The 20,545-nt window shown below is 40.7% G+C and overlaps 2 protein-coding genes across 5 annotated transcripts in view; one reads left to right on the top strand and one right to left on the bottom strand.

Moving 5' to 3' along the window:
• Positions 1-1,835: 1,835 nt before the first annotated feature.
• LOC139479652 (uncharacterized) lies at positions 1,836-3,011 on the top strand. Its single transcript, XM_071262491.1, has one exon. It carries the CDS (start codon positions 1,836-1,838, stop codon positions 3,009-3,011), a length of 1,176 nt encoding a protein of 391 aa, XP_071118592.1.
• Positions 3,012-9,179: 6,168 nt separating this feature from the next.
• Positions 9,180-20,545, bottom strand: part of LOC139479814 (uncharacterized) — a 34,498-nt gene continuing 23,132 nt past the window's right edge. For all 4 annotated transcript variants that reach the window (XM_071262697.1, XM_071262695.1, XM_071262696.1 and 1 more), the window contains 13 exons: positions 20,316-20,466; positions 18,896-19,711; positions 18,529-18,707; positions 17,909-18,077; positions 16,047-16,147; positions 15,396-15,429; positions 15,002-15,105; positions 14,759-14,914; positions 13,951-14,163; positions 13,489-13,577; positions 12,796-12,961; positions 12,007-12,152; positions 9,180-10,931 (listed from right to left, as the gene is read on the bottom strand). In XM_071262697.1, the coding sequence (XP_071118798.1) occupies positions 10,025-10,931; positions 12,007-12,152; positions 12,796-12,961; positions 13,489-13,577; positions 13,951-14,163; positions 14,759-14,914; positions 15,002-15,105; positions 15,396-15,429; positions 16,047-16,147; positions 17,909-18,077; positions 18,529-18,707; positions 18,896-19,711; positions 20,316-20,466 (3,231 nt within the window). In that variant the 3' untranslated portion in view covers positions 9,180-10,024. The remainder of the gene's footprint in view (positions 10,932-12,006; positions 12,153-12,795; positions 12,962-13,488; positions 13,578-13,950; positions 14,164-14,758; positions 14,915-15,001; positions 15,106-15,395; positions 15,430-16,046; positions 16,148-17,908; positions 18,078-18,528; positions 18,708-18,895; positions 19,712-20,315; positions 20,467-20,545) is intronic.

The raw sequence follows: 20,545 nt of genomic DNA, 5'->3' as shown, positions 1-20,545 counted from the left end.
TCTATGAGTATAACAGAATGCCCTTTGGACTCTCCAACGCCCCGGCAACCTACCAGCGTCTTATGGAGCAGTGCTTGGATGGATTACATCTCCAAATCTGTCTCTAATACTTGGATGATCTGATCATATTTTCTCGTACATATGAAGAACACCTGGAGCGTCTTGAAAGAGTTCTAAAGCGCCTCCGTGACTGTGGATTAAAACTTGCACCCAAAAAGTGTAAGTTCTTCAAACGAAAGGTCAAGTATGTGGGCTACATTATCAGCGCTGATGGAATCGAGGCAGACCCAGATAAAGTGGAAAAAATACGAAATTGGCCAACACCTACCAATCCAGAAGATATCAGGAAGTTTCTCGGCTTCGCTGGATATTACCGGAAGTTCGTGCAAAATTTCTCTAAGATTGCAAGGCCTTTATCTATTCTGATGCCTAAGACTGCAACAAAGAAGTCCAAGAGACGGCAACATCAGCAGACCGAGTGGGAGTGGAGAGCTGCACAAGAACAGGCCTTCCAGGAAATCAAAGATCGTCTTACCATGCCGCCAGTCCTAGGATATGCCGACTTCCACCAGCCATTTGAATTGCACACAGATGCAAGCACCCAAGGTCTGGGAGCAGTTCTTTATCAACACCAGAACGATCAGCAGCGAGTCATAGCCTATGCCAGTAGAGGATTGAAGCCATCTGAAAGGAATTACTCTGCGCACAAGCTTGAGTTCCTGTGTTTGAAGTGGGCAGTATCAGAGAAATTCCATGACTACCTGTATGGCAATGACTTTGTTGTTATGACGGATAACAACCCATTAACCTACGTCCTTACATCAGCAAGACTTGATGCCACTGGTCATAGGTGGCTTGCATCTCTCTCTAATTACAACTTCTCCATCAAGTACCGGCCTGGGAAAGCTAATACTGATGCAGATACACTCTCACGACTTCCGACTCCATCAAATCCCTCACAACTGGACCAGGTCAAGTTGGACTCTGTAAAAGCCATCTGCAATGCGCTCACTACACCTAACTACATTGAGAGTCTTTGTGTCTCAGTCGATGATGATGTGGATGATGATGACAATCTGATGATCACTGATGATAAGTGTGAAGCCAATGTTAGAGAATGGAAGAGAGCTCAGGGTAAGGACCAAGCCCTGGCTACTGTCATTGGACACTTAAGGGACAAGACAAGGCGCGACAGAATACCATTTACAGATGATGCCAATCTCATAGCCCTTGTCAAGATATACCAGCAGCTAAGATTGAAGAGAGGAGTTCTTTATTGAATTACTATGAAAGATGGAGAAGAGCAGGACCAGTTGGTTCTTCCAATTCAGTGCCGCATCGCAGCATTACGATCACTCCATGACAATATTGGACATCCAGGAAGGGAAAGGACTACATCGCTGATACGTGAGAGATTTTACTGGCCTGGTATGACTCGAGATGTTGAAGCACATGTTCAGAACTGTGTATCTTGTCTACGAAGAAAGACTCCATCTGCTGGAAGATCACCATTGGTTAGCATTGTAACATCGCAACCCTTGGAGCTTGTATGCATGGATTTCCTGACCCTGGAACCGTCGAAAGGAGGCCAACAACATATTCTCGTGGTGACAGATCATTTTACCCGATATGCCCAGGCTTATCCAACAAAGAACATGACTGCAAGAACAACAGCAGAGGTCTTTTTCAACAACTTTATTGTTCACTACGGAATACCGAAACGCATACACTCAGACCAGGGAGCTAATTTCACAGGGAAGCTCATGCAGGAACTATGTCAGTTGCTCAAGATAGACAAGTCACAGACCACGCCTTACCATCCGATGGGAAATGGAATGTGTGAGCGCTTCAACCGTACTTTATGCAACATGCTCGGCACACTTGATCCTGACAGCAAAAGGAATTGGAAAGCCCATGTTGGACCACTGGTCCATGCTTATAATTGTACCCGACATGAGTCTACAGAGTTGTCTCCCTTCTTTCTGATGTATGGACGGCATCCTCGGTTGCCTGTTGATGTAGCATTTGGGTTAGACATGGAGCCAAGCAAGTCCAAGTCCATCAATAAGTACACCAAGGAACTTCGGGAAAGACTCAGTCAAGCTTACAACATTGCTTCCAGTGCAGCTACGAAGTCACGCAGTAAGCAGAAGAAGTACTATGACCTGAAGGCTAGAGCTGCTGTTTTAGCATTAGGCGACCGAGTACTTGTCAAGGTAGTGGCTTTTGATGGTAGACACAAGTTGGCCAACAAATGGGAAACAGATGTGTACATTGTGCTTGCCCAGCCGAATCCATCCATACCAGTGTATACAGTTGGTAAGGAGTGTGGAGAAGGACGGAAGCGGACATTACACAGGAACCTGTTACTTCCAATTGGATCCATCCCACAGCCTGAGAACCAAGAGCCACCCATACCGCAGCCAAGGAAAGTACATCCAGCAACTCCAACACCAACAGCAAGACCACGACAGAGGACTTTAGCACCGACTGTGACCATCCCAGTTGACGAGGCTGATGCAGACAGACCAGGATCTGATTGTGAAACAGAAAGTGAGGATGATTATATCGCATATCTCTCCCATGAATCCTCAGAATCTTCAGAGTCAGCTGTTTTTACAGCTGATAGGCCACCTGAAGCAGCAGCAGTAGAAGAGAATCAGAATGATGAGATGACTGCAGTCACTGAAGGAGATCAAGAGGAGGACACAGGGGATGCTCAGGAGGAACTACCCTCTGGTGAATCACTCACTCATCCTGAAGATCCTAACTCTCATTCTGGTGTAAGGTCATCTACGCCACCTGTCCCCCAACCTCGACGGTCTAATCGACAGCGGACACAACCACAGTGGATGACAAGTGGAGACTATGTTCTGTCAGCCATTGCACAGCCGGACTGGCTAACGAGAGCCAATTATCTCAACACCCTCCGTGATACAGCAAGTTTTTCTGATCAGTCACATCGAGTATCTGATGCAATCCTGGATATCGTGACTGGTAGAATTAAATGATGAGGACATCATTTCGTAGTGGAGGGAAGTGTGTGGCAGTGTTGTATCTATGCATATTGTATGTACAGTGATCGCTCGCTATAACGCTACCAATGGGGTCCAAATAATTGGTGGGCGTTATAGACGATGAGCCGTTTAACCGAGGCCGAGGCGCGCGCTCGGAAAATCTCAAATCATCAATATGTGTTTATCTCACGTCACATCAAAATAGTATATATTTTTATGGACCTAGATCTACCTGTAATATCATTCATTTATTAAATCTGTCACATTTCACAATGTCTGAAATACGTATTCCATTTCAATTTATCATTTTTAATCGATAAATTAAAAAATTATTCACTATTTCCCGCGATGTTATTGAAAATAAAATTCTCGGACACACATTCGACAACGGGTCCACATCAAAGAGCAAAATAAAGACGTTTTAAACAAATCTTTAAATATATTATACAAAGTGATAAATAAAATCAACAAAAATATATCTAAAAGTTATCAAACTTACATCTAAGTTATTATTTCCATCGTTTCGTGCGATCGCGTGTAATGTAAGTCAAATGACATCTCGGCTTTCGTCGCCTTGAATTCTCGGCTCGGACAAAATATATGCATGAAAAATCTTTGTCACAGCTCGTAACCTAGCACGATACATTCGCGAAGTTCCATATTTTTAATATATATCGTGATTTCCTGCTTAAAACGTTCAGATTAACACGATTTAACAAAAAATCTTTCGCCAACTTCTGATATTTATCAAACACGAGCTTGGTATCACAGCTATAATTTGATTGGCTGCCTGAGGTCACGTGCTCAAAATTGACCAATCACGAAACTTGTAGTAGATTTCGGCAAGAAAGCGTCATTAGAAACAAATTTTAATCCAATGAAATCGCTTGTTATAACTACGGAAAAAACCAGGCGATGTTACGAAAGCGCGATTACGAAATGAATGACCGCCGTGTTGTGACAGCAACTACATGTGTGTGACAGTGTCGCCTCAAATTGGATTGCCCACTAATTAAGAATATAAACTTCGCTTGTGGTTCTCTTTTATTGCATGCATGCGCTCAAAGGTCGATAGTGTGAAAAGTTAACTAGTTGAACAATCGTATTTCCGGGACTTGCCGCGGATGTTTTCAAACAGATTATTAGAACTCCATTCAGCGATAAACGGTTGATTATGCAATGAGAAGCGTTAGGTGCAAATGAACAACGAACAACAATACAATTATGTCTGTGTAAAACTATCAGTAATAAAAGTGTACATAAATTTTGGGAGCCATGCGTTACCGCGCGTAGTAACCGAAGTAGCGCTTTATCGAAGAGCGCAATAGCGAGCGATCACTGTATTTTATATATTTGTATACATATAATGTTTTGTAATGAAATGGTGTTTTAACCTTTTATTATGTTGAATTAAATTAAATAAACCTGTTTGGCTGCTGAATTTAACAGCTCTGTTTAACGACTTGTTCTCTGCGTGGAGTTTTCTTTTCTTTTAACTTCTACTGGTTGTGGGGTAGAGTAGGTAGCTTGGGTCGGTCCTTTGTTTAGTACAGCTTGCGCCTGATTGGCCTTGTTTCAAATACTAACACCCAGCATTTAACCTGCACACCAGCCACTACACCTTGCCATGCGGACAACAAATTTCTGCTCTGTGTAGTATTTTCATCTGAGACCGTCCAAATAGGTTAGTAATGTTTCTATACGTATTGTTATAATGTACTTGCATCTATTTGTGTAATCAGCTGTAGTGTTACACAGTCTTAATACATATTTAGGTAGGTCATTACATGTAGTCATATAATTGCAGCCATGTAAATGTTGTAACTAGGTTAGCACTGTATATCTTCACCTTTCCTAAATGTTTCATTTGAGAATGAATGAGCGAGTGGGTATGTATTTATGATGTATGTGTTTGCTTATGACAATGTTATTTATGTATAATGTAAAGCATTCATTGGTATGTTATGTGTAACACATAATTCATGTTTTCTACGGTAACCCGTTTTACCTAAGTAAGTATATTTGTCTTTGTATTTGTATTTAGATGCAGGCACCATAAGTCCTGTCACATTGCGTTGGTGAACACAGTTCCCGCCCCAGTTTCACCTACAGGGTATGCTTGTGTTTTCTTGTGTATTAATGAAATTAATTAATTGTATTTATCATATTATTACACATGTATAGGGATACAAATGTATATGTAGTTATTGTAAGTTATAACACATCCTTCAATGTATTTGTTGAAAGCAAGAGTTCTATCTATGTCTATGATGTCGTCGGTGTGACGATGCGAATGAATATAATGTGATGTGCTCTTATATATCTGTGTTTGTGTATATTAACATACATATATATTTACGTGTATATATATCTTTACATTTAATATGTTTCAGGGCGATTGTGTGTTCTGATAATAAATCCTCACGACAATTAACGACCTGTGTTATTCATAAACACCCCCGGTTACAAATGTGTGATATGGGAATATCGTATCTTTGTACTCGATCGGAGATGTCAGCAGTGCCTTTGGCGTGGTCCAAACGTGGCTAGATAGATACAGTACTCGTCTAAACTAACCTCCCTCGATAGTGATCCGGTCCAGACACGTCGTCACTATCCGATAGCAATACTATCCGATCATATTCACCCGATGACAAGTACCCCATCACATTGATCAGATCGCATTGGCCAGATCGCATGGTCCACATGATATGGACCGGATCAGATTTGCACCACATGATGTAGATTCGACACATGAACCCAAACACATTGATCAGAGCATATGGACCAGATGATTTAGAGCAGTTCAAATACAGCCGATTGTATGAACCTGAGTAGATGGACCACATTATGTGGTCCCGTGCACATGGACAATATACACCTGATCACATCGACCTGATCACAAGAACCCGATCACATGGACCAGACCATATACACCCGATCACAAGAACCCGATCACATGGACCAGACCATATACACCCGATCACAAGAACCCGATCACATGGACCAGACCATATACACCCGATCACAAGAACCCGATCACATGGACCAGACCATATACACCCGATCACAAGAACCCGATCACATGGACCAGACCATATACATCCGATCGCAAGGACCCGATCACAGGAATCCGCACATATACACCCAATCGCAAGGACCCGATCACATTTGGACCACATCATATAGATTCGTTCATATGAGCACAGAAGTACAGGGCTAACGGACATATGTGTGGGCATGACCACAACCTGCAGGTAACACACACACACACACACACACACACACACACACAGAGGGAGAGAGAGAGAAGTTAGAATAGATCCTCAGCAACCTGTGCTGAGAGGCGACAGCAAATAGTATCGGGTATGGTATCATGTCTTCGTACCTGCGCACAGTTCATGTTGCCATGACTACAATGCATGACTGTGGCTGTGGACACCCCCGCCTTCACTAGATTTGGCACCACACCATATTTCCACCTCAACCCAAAACTAGAAGAGAAGGATTATCCAAATGATGATGACGTCATTTCTACCGTGGAGGACTTTTTGCATTACAAGGATAAAGCGTTCTACACAAGATCCAGGCACTCCATAAATCTTGATATTAGTGCGTGGATGTCGGGGGAGGGGGGGGGGAATAATTAGCGACTTACTCCATCAAGGCAGTCCATTATAGAATTTTTCAGCTGCCCCTCGTACATTCCCACGACGTTCAATTGGGTAAATAACATCTCAGTTGTTTTCATAAAAGTCAATTTAAACAATTAACTGTGATATGGATTACATTGGGAACTTGGTATTCAGATGTTATTATCCTGTTAGAATTAAGAGTTACCGCAGAACTGATACTGTATTATCTATCAATTTCTTGTCACTGAAACCCCCCAGTGTCTAAGTGTCCAAAACAGAAGAAACAAACATGTTTCTGTGAGGGTTACAGTCAATCAGTGTAGCCAACTGGTTGTCTCTCAGGGGGGCTATGTTGGGTTTGTTGTTGCAGTTCGCTGTGACTTATCCACTTGTTTTGTGGCTACAATTAATGTCGAGGTTGGCATGTCTGTGCACAACAGAATTTCTGGAGGGTCTTTTTCTCATGAATCACACACATGACCCTTTCCGGACATATAAGCCCTTGGATTCAATTAGTTCCGAGGCATCATCTAAGTTGACCTCAGCCGCTGAACGACTAAGCTGTTGAACCCTTACTTTCAAGTGGTGTGTGCATATGCCCATTTCACCTGTGGGCACTAACTCAAAATTCAGCTGAGCTGTACTGTGGACAATTGTTTGACACAATCCTTGAATCATGTATCAATCCTCGATCTGGGGTTCAACATGATCACAGTCTAAAAATAGCAACTGCAACTATTTACCACAAGAAGAAAATCCTGGCCAACCATTAGAAACGTGTGGCAAGTACATGCTGTGATATGTACATCTATATGTCCAATGACCTCCATGTAAGAGACATGAGGATATCTAGCACCATATATTTATGAATTCGAATTATCAACTTTGACGAATGTTTAAAGGTGAAATTGTCAGTTTCTTATGGAAAGTCACAGAAGGAATGCATCAAGATCTATCAATGGAGACAAGAAGATAACTCGATAGTTGCTATTCAGTGACCGCTGAGGTGACAGAGGTCTGTCTGCCATCCACATGGTTGATACACCTACCCTTGAGACTCTCTCATTTTTTAAATATGGCCTCACACTGAATACTTTACAGAACAAATATTTCATTTATGTAGAAATAGATGTAATCTACTCTCTGTACGAACTGCAGTTTGGCCAAGATTTGAATACACAACAGTGTTTGTTGTCACCATACCCTTCCAACCAATGATCGTTGTCAAGCAGACCCATCAAATACAAATGACTTTTTAATTATTTTCCACCACAGCTAATAGAGGAGCTTGAAAACGAAAACAATAAATTCTGGTATGGTTGTTCATTTTGTTTTAATACAACGTTGAGGGCACATTAAATCAATCAATTGATAGACTGAATAACTAAAATAGAAGACTTTGCATATGATGTATATTATGTCCGATGAAGAGATAGCATGCCCTTACTTTAAACCTGAATGCTTCCAGCATATGCAGATAAACATAGCCAGCAGGGGTATCTCCCATGAACTCTCAATATATCTGTACATCATAATGGTAACATGACTTCCTCTGATATTTGAAGTTATGAACACACATAATCAATGTATACAGTATACCTATCTACTAATCACTTGAAATATCGTCAGAAACACAACTAAATAATTCATAGTTGTCAAAGACCTGTGACCTGACCTTGGTGATCATTTGTTTAATGCACCAAGTCAAAACTTTCAAATGAAAACTATATCAGCGTCTACGCTTCTGATACCCTTATAATGAAAATAGACATTGCCTATGATTGCCAGCTGAAAATAGTTGCCAAAACAATGCAAACCTGAGGCCTAAAACACAACCTGTTGGTTCAAAAGATGCATGTGCAGAATGAAAATTCGCTAAAGATTTTTTTCAGTTACCCGGGAGGAATTTGTGGTATCAAACGGCCGGAATTGTCAATAACTGTGGCAACCACAACAGTCAGATCTACAGGGATGGCGTCCCATAGTGTTACTGTGTACAGTGATCCCCATTTTCCTTTAAACGTCATGTCACCTATTGTGAGATACTCACTGATATGATGCATACATCCATATCAAATACATCACCATCGAATAACTATTTCTTGTTTATTTTAATTCCAAACACCATTAAACACCTGTGTATACTTTCTTTTGCCGCCGTGCAGGGTATTGAAAACATATTTGATTAAATGGGGTTCCTTACGCACTCTCTCTCTCTCTCTCTCTCTCTCTCTCTCTCTCTCTCTCTCTCTCTCTCTCTCTCTCTCTCTCTCTCTCTCTCTCTCTCTCTCTCTCTCTCTCTCTCTCTCTCTCTCAGAGTTCATGTCAGATACCGCTGTTGGCTATGTTTATCCAGGAAGCATACAGGTTTACAGTAAGGGCATGCTATCTCTTCACCGGACATAATATATATCATATGCAAAGTCGTGTATTTTAGTATATATATCAATGTGGACCTGGCATATTAGGCACTGATCTTATGATCATTAGTATATAACAAATGTTATATTTGGGATTACATTCTCTTTGTAAAATAGATTCTAGTACCTTTTGGGTTATTTGGTTATTAGTCCTATTCCGGACTCGAACCCACACTCTCAGAGTGAGGTAACTAATTGCCAGCACATAAAGTCATCGATCTAACCAACTTAGCCACCGAGGCTTCCACAAAAATGGTAGTCAAGATCACATACTTTGTGTACCCCTCTGACAAGTGTAAATTGGCACGGATCACATAGCCAAAAGCTATCAACCCAAAAAGTACTAGAATCTGTATTTTACAAAGAGAGTGTAAACCCAAATATAAGATTTGTTACATTTGACCACTTTCTAAATGGTATCATGTATTCATTATTAGTATGGCATGAGCAATTGATAGTGTAATACTTGGTTTGTTTATTTATACATTTTATATGCAGTGTAAATACGGGTCAACGATATACTTTATAACCTGTCAATATTACTTATTGCAGCAATTGTAGGAGCACTTGGATATTGATATTTGATATGTCATATTGCTTTGACTAATGCTATCAGGGTTAGGGTTAGGGTTAGTTTTGGGTATGTTACAATTTTTGTTGGGTTGGTGTTGACTAGGGATAGGGTTAAGGGTAGGGGTAGTGTTTGGGTTAGGGTTAGGGTAAGAGATAGTATCAGGGTAAGGGTTAGGCCTAGAGATAGGGTTATGGTTAGGGTTAAATTATAGTTATAGTTATGGTTAAAGTTAGGCAGTTCATTGATCTCCATGTCATATAGGTATGACCAATAAAGAGGACAGGGGTGAGGGTCAGTTGACAGTCACTCATGTACCAACTCCGTCCTACACAGGGAGTTTTTATGTCAATCCTGACAACTACTACAAGGCCCGTCATGTTACACATCATCTTCGTTGAATGTGGTACATTGTGCATCAACTATGGCTCGCAGATAACCATCATCTTCTTCCTCAACTCTCAGGTAGTCTGGACTCATAGGAGCTGGCTGAAACGTCCAGTTATGGTATACAGTACTTCTCTTCAAATTCACAATGCCTGTGTTCTCGTTCATTCTTGGACGTGGTGATACACCAGTGATGCTGTGGGTAGCTCCATTTGGTTTTGGAGGGTGGTTATCACCAGTATCTCCATTCACAATGTTAAGACTCAACCGCAAAGTTTCTTCTCTCCTTTGAACTGAAGAAGACAGTATCCTAGGCTCTCCAAGCTCCAAACTGTCTTCTTGACGCAAATGTTCATTTGTACCTGATACACTTTCATCTCCCGTATCATTGAAAGCCAAGTTATCTCTCCCTTCTGGCTCGACATGAAATAAACTTTTCACTTGAGTAGATGAGCTGCGTCTTTTCCGCCTCTTTTTGAGCCTTCGCGTTGTGTTTGAGGGAGTAGAAGATGAAGCACTGGTGAATGGAGAAAGTATCATCCACCTCTGAGTTCGACGTCTTGTTTTGTTCCGACCTCGATGAGACCTAAGCCGTACAACATCAGTACTCAAGTGATCATTGTGTTCAGATGTGGTAGCTTGTGGTACCTTTAGTGATTCATAAATATTTCCCTGGCTGTATAAAGGGTGTTCGCAGTCATCATAAGTATTGTCTTCTTCAGGGTTATTGCGAAGTCTATTAATGATACCTTTTACAGTTCGCCTAAATTTTCCCAACCTTTTCAAAGGTGAGACTCGAGATCTTTGACACACATTTGGTGGATCTCCTGCACGTAGAAATGGGGCCATATCCTGCTTCAATTCCATCCTTCTCTGGTGGCAAGTTATGGCATCACGGAGGCTAAAAGAGAAAAGTGAATTGAATACAAAAGCAGAAAACACAATGACAGTAGAAGTAAATAAGCATTACCTAATTACTCTTCATGTGAAGGGAACAGTCAACTTTACCTGGAGCAGAATGTCCACCTTTGGTGTCTACAGTTATTCAGGTGCAATCGAGCATGCTTTTCCCAAGAAGATTTCAAAAAGCGACTCTTGATTAATAGTCGTTTGATCAGGGTTTCAACATTTAATGACTATATAAAACTAAACAACACAACAAATGACTGTTTCAAGGCTGGATATTTCAAGACTGAGGTTTATTTGTTGTATAGATGTCACATTATACCACGCCTCACTGTTTTATAGCCTGTATGCGCTATACGCCCGTCACAACTGCAGAGAGTGTTTGTGAACAAATACAAATATTGTATCTTGGAACTCAGAAAATGTAAAATGACATTGCAATACAAACACTAATTTGGAATGGATAAATTTGAGTTTGTTGATTCAAAACTCCACTGTGCAATGTTAGAGTTATCATTAAGTTAACCCTTTGGGGTTTTGTGTTATTTATAACATATTGGAAATTGTCCATGTAACATTGTAATTTGTTTATGTAAAATATATTTAAACACAGGGGTTGTTTGTTCTGGAGAGTGATCATTCCACTGCTTTGGAGGGACTGTGAGTACACAGCCATGATACGTACTTAGCCAACGTCATGTTGGATCATTTTTCGTTTCACTTGTAACCCTGGATGGAAGTATTGATAGGTGCGCTCCTTGCTCATAGATCAGGGTTAAAACAGGGTTAAACATGTTTTTTTCAGGTGGACAAATGACTTGTCTTTGTGACTGATGCCACCGGTGGGGCAGGACACATGCTCAGTTGCTTATCATAAAGTTTCATATAATCGGAATCGTACAAATGACTCTTATGGAGATTGTGTTTTGGTTATGGAAATGGTTTTGTTGCTTTTATTTATTTGTGATAGAATATAGTTTCAGTCAGAGTTTCAAGATAAAAATGTTTCGTTCACTCTGATATTAACTGTTTCACATCATTGCCAATAGAATCCAACAAAGAAAACTCACTTTTCCCGTAGGACCTGCACCACATCTGCGATGGTTGGCCTCTGAGTTCTGTCTGGACGCCAACACTTCTGCAGGAGGTTGTACAACCACTCTGGACATATGTCTGGCTTGGTAGGAGAGTCTCCATTCTGCTTTGCCATGATAAGCTAAAACAGAAATATCATAACATGGATAGTGTTATGGTTTGGATAAACCAGCCTATAAACGTGGTATCACGATCCGATAAACATGTCCCCTAGCAGGAAATACTTCTGATAAATGTATAGAGAGATGTGCTGCTAACTTACTAAAAGATCTTTGCATGACATTCCATAAACGTTACTTTAGGTTTCCCGATGCGTGAGTGCTTATATGTAAACCAACATGGCTGCAAGTCATTTGCCACTCATGTATTTTGTTCATTCTCTATTTCTAAAAATACTTCACTTTAACGTAAACTTTGATTTGTGCAGATAAAGTTATTATTATCCTTATGTGTTTCCATTTTGTAAATTTCATATTTTGTCAGAGAAAGAAGGCATTATGCCCGACATAGACTCCCAGAATACAAGTATTATTCCTAATATATGATATTTATTGTACGACAACACACGGGGGAATTAACCTCTATCAAATCTCAAAGAATTATTATAACAAAGCTTCACCTTCCATATCACATAGACACACTAATTCAACAATAACGACAATGTTATTCAGTACACTAGCATTTAATATTTGGTAAGAAAGTTTAGAGATGGCATTGGTGCAAGATATCAAAACAATACTTGTTCCCCTGAAATCAATGCGAACCTCCTTATCCTTCAACATGCAGTAGGGCACACGGAGAACCTTCGTCCTGGATGGATTGGTGCTGTGCAGGTCATACGATTGAAGCACTTCAAACGTCATCATGGCCCACATGTAGACGTCTCCCGGAGCCGAGTAGATGTTGTCAATCAGCGTCTCTGGGGGGAGCCTATTATAGAATGAGGGATTGTTTACTTTATTTAAAAAGAGGCAACCTTGTACTTGCAATTACAATTGTTGCTACTACAACTTAATTCATTGAAATAAGTTTATGTTCAGGTTGACTGCTGAGTATTAATTTGAGGCATTCAACTGTCAAAAGTCAATAGATTGCTATTCAATGTTATAAACTGTCGAGCAAAGGAAACAATACCCATAATTTGAATCTATCATATGTTTCATTTTCAATTGAAAAGATCTTATTGAAGTTATCGAAGTCATATAAAAAACTGAACTGTACCGGTGCTTAGCCAGCACTCAAAGACATTTCATTTCTTACCCCAGTCTTCATAGAACCTTTATATTTTTGCACAAAAGTACTCAGTCTACTTCTGTGTAGGGGTATGATACCAGATACGCTGGATGCGTTGTCACATTGTCACGTTGTACAGGGGAGACAATTCGTCAGACATACCTGCCTTCGCTTTTCTTTAGCGTTTTGCTTCACAACAAATTATATTAGGAAGTTATACTTACCACCTTGTGCTCTCCTTTGAAGGGATGCTGAAGGCAATGTCCGATATTTGTGAGAGCTTCTTCATTCTGCAAACACGACTGACGTAAACCTTGAATGAAAACCAATTGGGAATCAAACACAAATGAGACATAAAACTGACATGACCATGGTACAAAAACAATATTATGAGTTAAACTTGATGTGCAAACATAATTGTGGATACAATATTGAACTTCATTGATGAAAAGTGAAACAAGTATTAAAAGTATACAATGAAAAGGCATTTATTATCATATGAAGATTTTGATATCGGTATTATTCAATAATTGCAGAGTGACCATACTTTTACTTGACCATACACTGAACAAGCCACCTAATGATTCAGGGAACCATTATTGATTTCATGTGAAACTGAAACTATGCCAATTGTCAATATAGAGTGAAATGAGAAGTACAAAGAACTTAACAAAATAGATTCTCACTTCACACGTGGACTTGTTGACCAAGAAGTTCTTTGCTCTAAGGTCTCGGTGAAGCCATTTCTTCTCATGGAAGTCCTTAAGTGCCTCTGCTACTTGCAAACATAGGTGAATGTATTTCTCTATGAATCCACTGCACCCTATTAAAAAATTGGCATCAAGTCCATGGGAACCAGCAACATCGTCAAGGGTGTCACAGTCGGGGTAAAGCCTATGCTGTTGGTGAGAACAGAAAATAGGAAATCCTGTATACACTGCATAACATTCATTTCACATAAACCTCAACTGACTCCGTGGTGTAGTGGATAGAGTGCCTGATCAGAGATCGGGAGACCCTGGCCGTGTGATTTTAACATTAACAGAAGCTACTTGTTACAGCCTGCCACTTGGCATTAGGGGGATAAATCAAGCACTGGAAAGATCGGAGTTTAATGTGTCTGAGTGGGATATCCACGTTAAACTGTGTCATGGTATCTTAGTGGTTAGCAGTGGTACAAATAATCATACACACACGTATCTTGAAGTTACGTGAAACCCCATGTCACTTCACCTCAAGTCACCTCACCTCACATAAACGATGGGTATGCTGTGTTTTTGTGACATGCCATGGAATTCCCATGTTGTCAATTACCATCAAATAAAAACAAGGGATAAGACAACTCTTCCCTTACAAGAGATAAAATCTATGCGATTTCATATTCATGGGTGTTATTGAGTATTTGACGACCAGAAATTCCATTTTGAACTGTTGACGTTAGCAGAAAGTTCAAATGTTATTAAAATAATTTGCAGGGACGTTTTGGTGTCATACTTGTATATAGAATCCAGGTCCATGAGGCTCCGTTTTGGTGTGACAATCAACTCGGATCTGGCGAAAGCCGGCAGCAGTCAAATCGGGAACTGTATGCTTCACAAATTCCTCTGTCATGATCTCTTCTACTGTGATGCCTCCTTCGGGATTCAGATTCTATAAATGAAGTAAAGACAAAACAAACAATATAATGTTTCCAAAAAGTATATAGAAGTAACAACAAATTATTTCAGGTAGACCTACCAGTCTGATGTCATCCGAAGCCATCAGTTCCGTCTGGGTCACTGCAGGTATCCTTGAAGCTATCCACGCATCGCTCCTCATGTTCACATATCCCCGTTCCTTCACTGCAATGTATTTCAGTATGTATTTATGTGCTTTCATGCACATCCTTATATAACAGACACTCGTTTTGGAAACAAAATGTAATTGTTCTTTCACACAACTAGCACTAAAACATGATATATTAATTAAGCATTGTTATTGATATGGCATATATATGTGACCCAATCATGGCATGGCCTAAGTGTGACAATTGCAGGAAGCTAATTTAGCATGACTTGGGTGTACCATCGGACAGACAATAACTTTAAAAAGAACAAAAATCGTGCCTCACGCAAATTGTAAATTTATTTACCTTTTCTAAATTCATGAATGTATCCTGGAACTCCCTGAAACACAAAACAAACAACCCCTATACAATCTCAACGTTCCTTATGAATCAGAGTGACAAAATGCTCTCCACAAGGCAAGGGATGATTTTAACTTTCCAATCTTCAACTTTCACTTTATGTCAAGCAATATGCCTGCAATTCCAGCCTTTGGTGTTTTCAATTCCACAACTTTTGAGGCACAGTCGAGCATGCTCTTTTCATAAAGACATCAAGAGCGTCATACAACTTTTGATAAAAAGTTGTTGGATCAAGGTTACATCATTCTAGGTCTCAGTAAAGCACACAAAACGTTTTATGTGAGATGTATGGATGACGCCTCGAGATTTGATGCATCAGTGACCATATTTTCGTATTTACACTTCTACCATTTGTTCCACTGTTTTATTCTATTCGTTTACTTTTTGATAGCGATTCATAAACACTAATGCTGATCATATAGTTGGAATCATGCTTTCAGCGGAGATTTTGTATGATTAAGGAAAGGAATATATGCTCTTATTATAACATACATGAGAGGTATGAAAATTGTGTAAAAGCTGTATTAGAAAACATCAAGTGGACAGTTATCATAAATTATGCCGCCCATGCAAGGTGTTGAAATGCTTGTGTTTTACCTTCTCCGGCACATGGTTCCGCATTATTTGTCGTGGACACAGCACGGGATAGAACATGTGTTTCTTCACTATCACATCAAATGACGTGTCAACTGTCTCGCCTGCAAGTATTGGAGAAGATGTCATGCATAGCCCTGTTATTTGCTGTAAGTTGTAAAGATTCCTTTCAAGCTAATTGCAATATAAACTAATGTCCAAAAGAAACGATACCACGTGTTTGAAAGGACATTCCAAAAAAACTAAACGATACAGACATTTCAAATTGGTATATGACTTGTGAGTAATGTTTTCACAGTATGTGTACAAAAATTCATTGTAATCAATCCTTTAAAATCATGAGGACAGACATGTAAAGACGCGGGGGTCAAAAATGTAAATTTCATTTGAACACAGTTGATGAGTCAAGTGTGGAAAATGTCACAACACACGTCTCAAAGTCACGTTAGTACCGGGTATGTCCACCGTGAGCGTCAATACACGCTAGTACACGTCTACGGGCTGATGACGTCAGACGTCTGATGACGTTGGGGGGGATGCGTTGCCATTCATGGAGGAGGCATTGTTCCAATTCCTGGAGGTTAACTGGAGGCACAGGGCGATTCCTGACTTTGCGGCCGAGAATGTCCCACATGTGTTCGATTGGGTTCATGTCTGGTGAACATGCCGGCCATGGTAAAACGTGAATGTTGGCGTTTGCTAGGAAGTTCTGGGTCAGCCTTGCCGTGTGAGGCCTTGCATTATCGTGCTGGAAAATGATACCATTAGGCTGTTGTTGGATGAATGGCACCACAACTGGTTGTAAGATGTCATCACAATAACGCTGCGCATCCAGGTTTCCTCGAATAACGAGGAGTCTCGTTTTGACGTCACCGCAGATTCCACCCCAAACCATTAAACCTCCGCCTCCATATGGCCTGACTTGATGGATGCAGTTCGGTGCCAAACGTTCACCTACTCTTCGGTACACACGCTGCCGGCCGTGGTTCCTGAAGATGCAAAATCTGCTTTTGTCAGAAAACATGACACGTGCCAAGTTCCACCGTTGCCACCGTCGAAGTCGCCTTGCCCATATCCGTCTGTTGAGTCGGTGTTGAGACGGTACGAGCGACGTGCTCGGATACCATGTGCCCGCAGTCTCCTGAACACGGTTTGTCGACTTATCACGTGTCCCAGTGCCGTCCGTACCGTTAACGTCGCCGTTACGAAGCGGTTCCGAAGGTGAAGTACCCGGATGTGGCGGTCTTCAATAGGCATGGTCACCCGTGGTCTCCCGGTTCTCGGCCTGTCTGATGTCCGACCTGTGTGACGCAACCGCTGCATTAACCTGGTGAAGGTTATGCGCGCATCCTAACCTTCTGGCAACGTCGCGGTGCGTAGCTCCCTGTTGGAGCATTCCTACGTCTCTCTCTCTCTCTCAATCGCTGTCAAATGTGGCATTTCTTTTGTGTGCTTTTTGTTGCTGTGATCCCAACGTGTCGGGTCAGCAGTTTTATACAGAAGATATGCAAGTGCATTTCGTGTTACGGGACGGAACGTCATTTGGGCAAATTGCACGCTTTTTTCTCAATTGATCAAATGTTCCCGGTTTTATCGACCGAATACGTTTGGTTTGGAACGTAGGATACGCAAAAGTACCTTTTCAGACGAAAATTAACTCTTCATAATAAAATATTTAGAAAAATGTGTGGTATCGTTTCTTTTGGACATTGGTTTATGTCACGCTATCAGCCAATTCTATCTAATTTGCATTTAAGTTCTAAGTAGGTCTACAATTTCAACAGGGTAATATTAACTTCATGTTTATGCGTTCACTAAAACATTATTTCATTTCCACCTTATCGCAAGAAAGCATAATATATTACTGTATGTCGGATCCGGCTTCAGTTGGTCCATATATGTCTGTAGAGTGTCCCTGAACAGACTGAGCTCAATCCTTTCAGCGGTGACCTTCCTCATGCACCGGGTCAACAAGGTGTACATCTCGTCTGGGATGCATAGCCATTGAAAGGGGAGGATGTTTTCAAACATCACCTTGAGAACAAGTGAATCATAAACAGTGAGACCAAAGACCCAGCAATGCCAAGGGTGCTCTGGGGTCCAGAGCAAATGACAAATTATTAAGTTAATGAAACCTGTCATGAGCGTCACTGGACATGTTCATGCGAATTACTTTTATTCTGTTATGGATTAATTGCATGATGAAGTAGAGAAGAAAGGCTAAAATGAGTGGGAAAAAACAATATTCTGAATTTCAAAACAAAATCTAACTGTAAGCAAGTCCTTGACCCGAGATTATTTTTTACCATATATTTATACTGTCTGCACCTATACCTATATTACAGTTACAGTCCAAAATATGTTGAACTGTTGAACTGTCCATGGTAATATTCTCATTCATATGAACACATATGATGACAGGGCGGTGGGGTAGCCTAGTGGTTAAAGTGTTTGCTCGACTTTCACTTTCAGTTATGCTTAATACCATTCTCATGATTTCTTCCGTGCTGTCTTTGTAGTATTCTGTGAAAGGGTCACAGCCATGGGTCCACAGGGTGTAGATGACGAGCCCCAGGGCCCATATGTCTGACTGGGGAGTGAACGATCCAGTCAGCCACGCCTCGTGGCATGTCCACCGGGTTGGAATGGCTCCAGGGTAGAAATCTAGACCATGGAAATAATGTTGGTAGCTAAACTAGTATTAGTATATAAAGGTTGCCAAGGGTTGGCACCATTCAAGAATATATGTATTTGATATCTCAATTGATATTCAATTATGAACAAAGATTAAATATATTGACTCTTTGGAGTCTAAAGCAGAATATTATTTGAAAGAAACAAAATCCACACACCTCTTACTTCAGGACACTGGTCTGACTGGAAACTACAAGCCACACTAAGATCTCCTATTTTCACTCTATTCCTTACAAGGAACATGTTATTCAGCGTCAGATCACGTAACAGAACCTTCTGCCTGTGGAGTGCCATCAGTCCACTTGTGATTTCCATGAGAAAGTCACACAGTTCAAGATCTGTCAGCCAGTCAATGCTCGTCCTCCGTTGTAGAACATGATGCTGAAGCGTCATCTCCAGACAGTCCTCCACGATGTAGTAGATGGGGACTGACGTCACGTTGTAGGCATACAGTTCAACCAAGTTATCATGGCTCTTCAGTTTGCGCAACATGTCAAAATTGTGCATATTATCTCTCATGTCTTGATTAATGTGTTCATAAAATGTGGGACAATAAAAGTGGTCAAAATCAGGTTTATGTGCATGAATAAGGACTTTCTGTGTCCCCATCCGTCCGTTATATGTTCGGAATTGAGATCTGTTTTCACTGACTTCGTAATCAATATGCAGTCCAGCATAAGCCTGGCCTCTCTCAATCTCCTGCTGAACTACCTTCTGCAGCAGGAGCTCGTCAATATGTTCCTGGAGGTCATGTATTTGCTCCCTTACTGACAGTCCTGGATGCCACAACAGAGGTAGTGTCTCTTGAAGGAGACACTGAAGTCGATTCTCTCGACACACTCTGTTGTTGGAGACACGGAAACAGGACAGCAGCGAGGGAAGAGATGATGTTCTCAGCTCCTCAACTGTTCTTGTGATGAACTCAGTCAGGTCGGTCTTACAGGTTTCTTTCACATCACCTATTTGAACGTCACCTACAACAATATTCAGGAGGTGATTATTTTTTTTATTCCTAATAGATCAATCGCCCTGCTTACAGACACGCATTATAATGTGCCTTTACGAAACTATGACCTAAAGCTTCAAAACCAGATACAATGATTTAAAACTATGTTTTTGGTATATCTTTTTTCAACAAGATGAAGCAAAGGTATTTTTTCAAGAGGACAATATAATTTTTTCTGCACTTGTGTGCTTGGAGTCATCTACATATCTAGATAATCGTTTCAAGATACTTAATGTTAAATTAAAATTAGTTACAAAACAAACAAAAGTATTGATCAAATTCCGATACTTACTTTCTGTTGCTAGTCAGTTTACTATCACACGGATAGTGCACACAGAGCAATGAAACACATCATGTCTGTGGCTTAGTTACCGTGAAGATCTGGGTAAGAAAGAGTAATCAGCCACCCATGCTTGTGGTAAAAGGCGACTAACGGTTGATGCATGTCATCGTATCCCAATTGGGTAGATGTCAATCACTGGATTGTCTGGTTCAGACTCGATTATTTACAGACCGCCATCAAATAGCTGGTATACTGCTGAGTGCGACGTTCAACAACAAACAAGCTTTACCTTTATTGAAAGCACTCGTCAAGGAATGGATACATCCCGTCACCAGCAACATCCTCATGGCTTGTATCCCACGTGGACATTGTCCTCCAAGCAGGGCACAATATACGAACTTCATATATGCCAGAGTCTTTTCGCAGCCAGGTACCATAGTCTTGAAAAAGAAATTTAATATATTTCTGATGTACAATTATATAATATTTTTGAATAATATTTACATTTAAATATGTAAC

The sequence above is a fragment of the Haliotis cracherodii genome, unplaced genomic scaffold (assembly GCF_022045235.1).
Source record: "Haliotis cracherodii isolate W230 unplaced genomic scaffold, xgHalCrac1.p SCAF_4, whole genome shotgun sequence".
Lineage (NCBI taxonomy): Eukaryota > Metazoa > Mollusca > Gastropoda > Lepetellida > Haliotidae > Haliotis > Haliotis cracherodii.
This window is presented reverse-complemented; position numbering and strand designations above follow the sequence as displayed.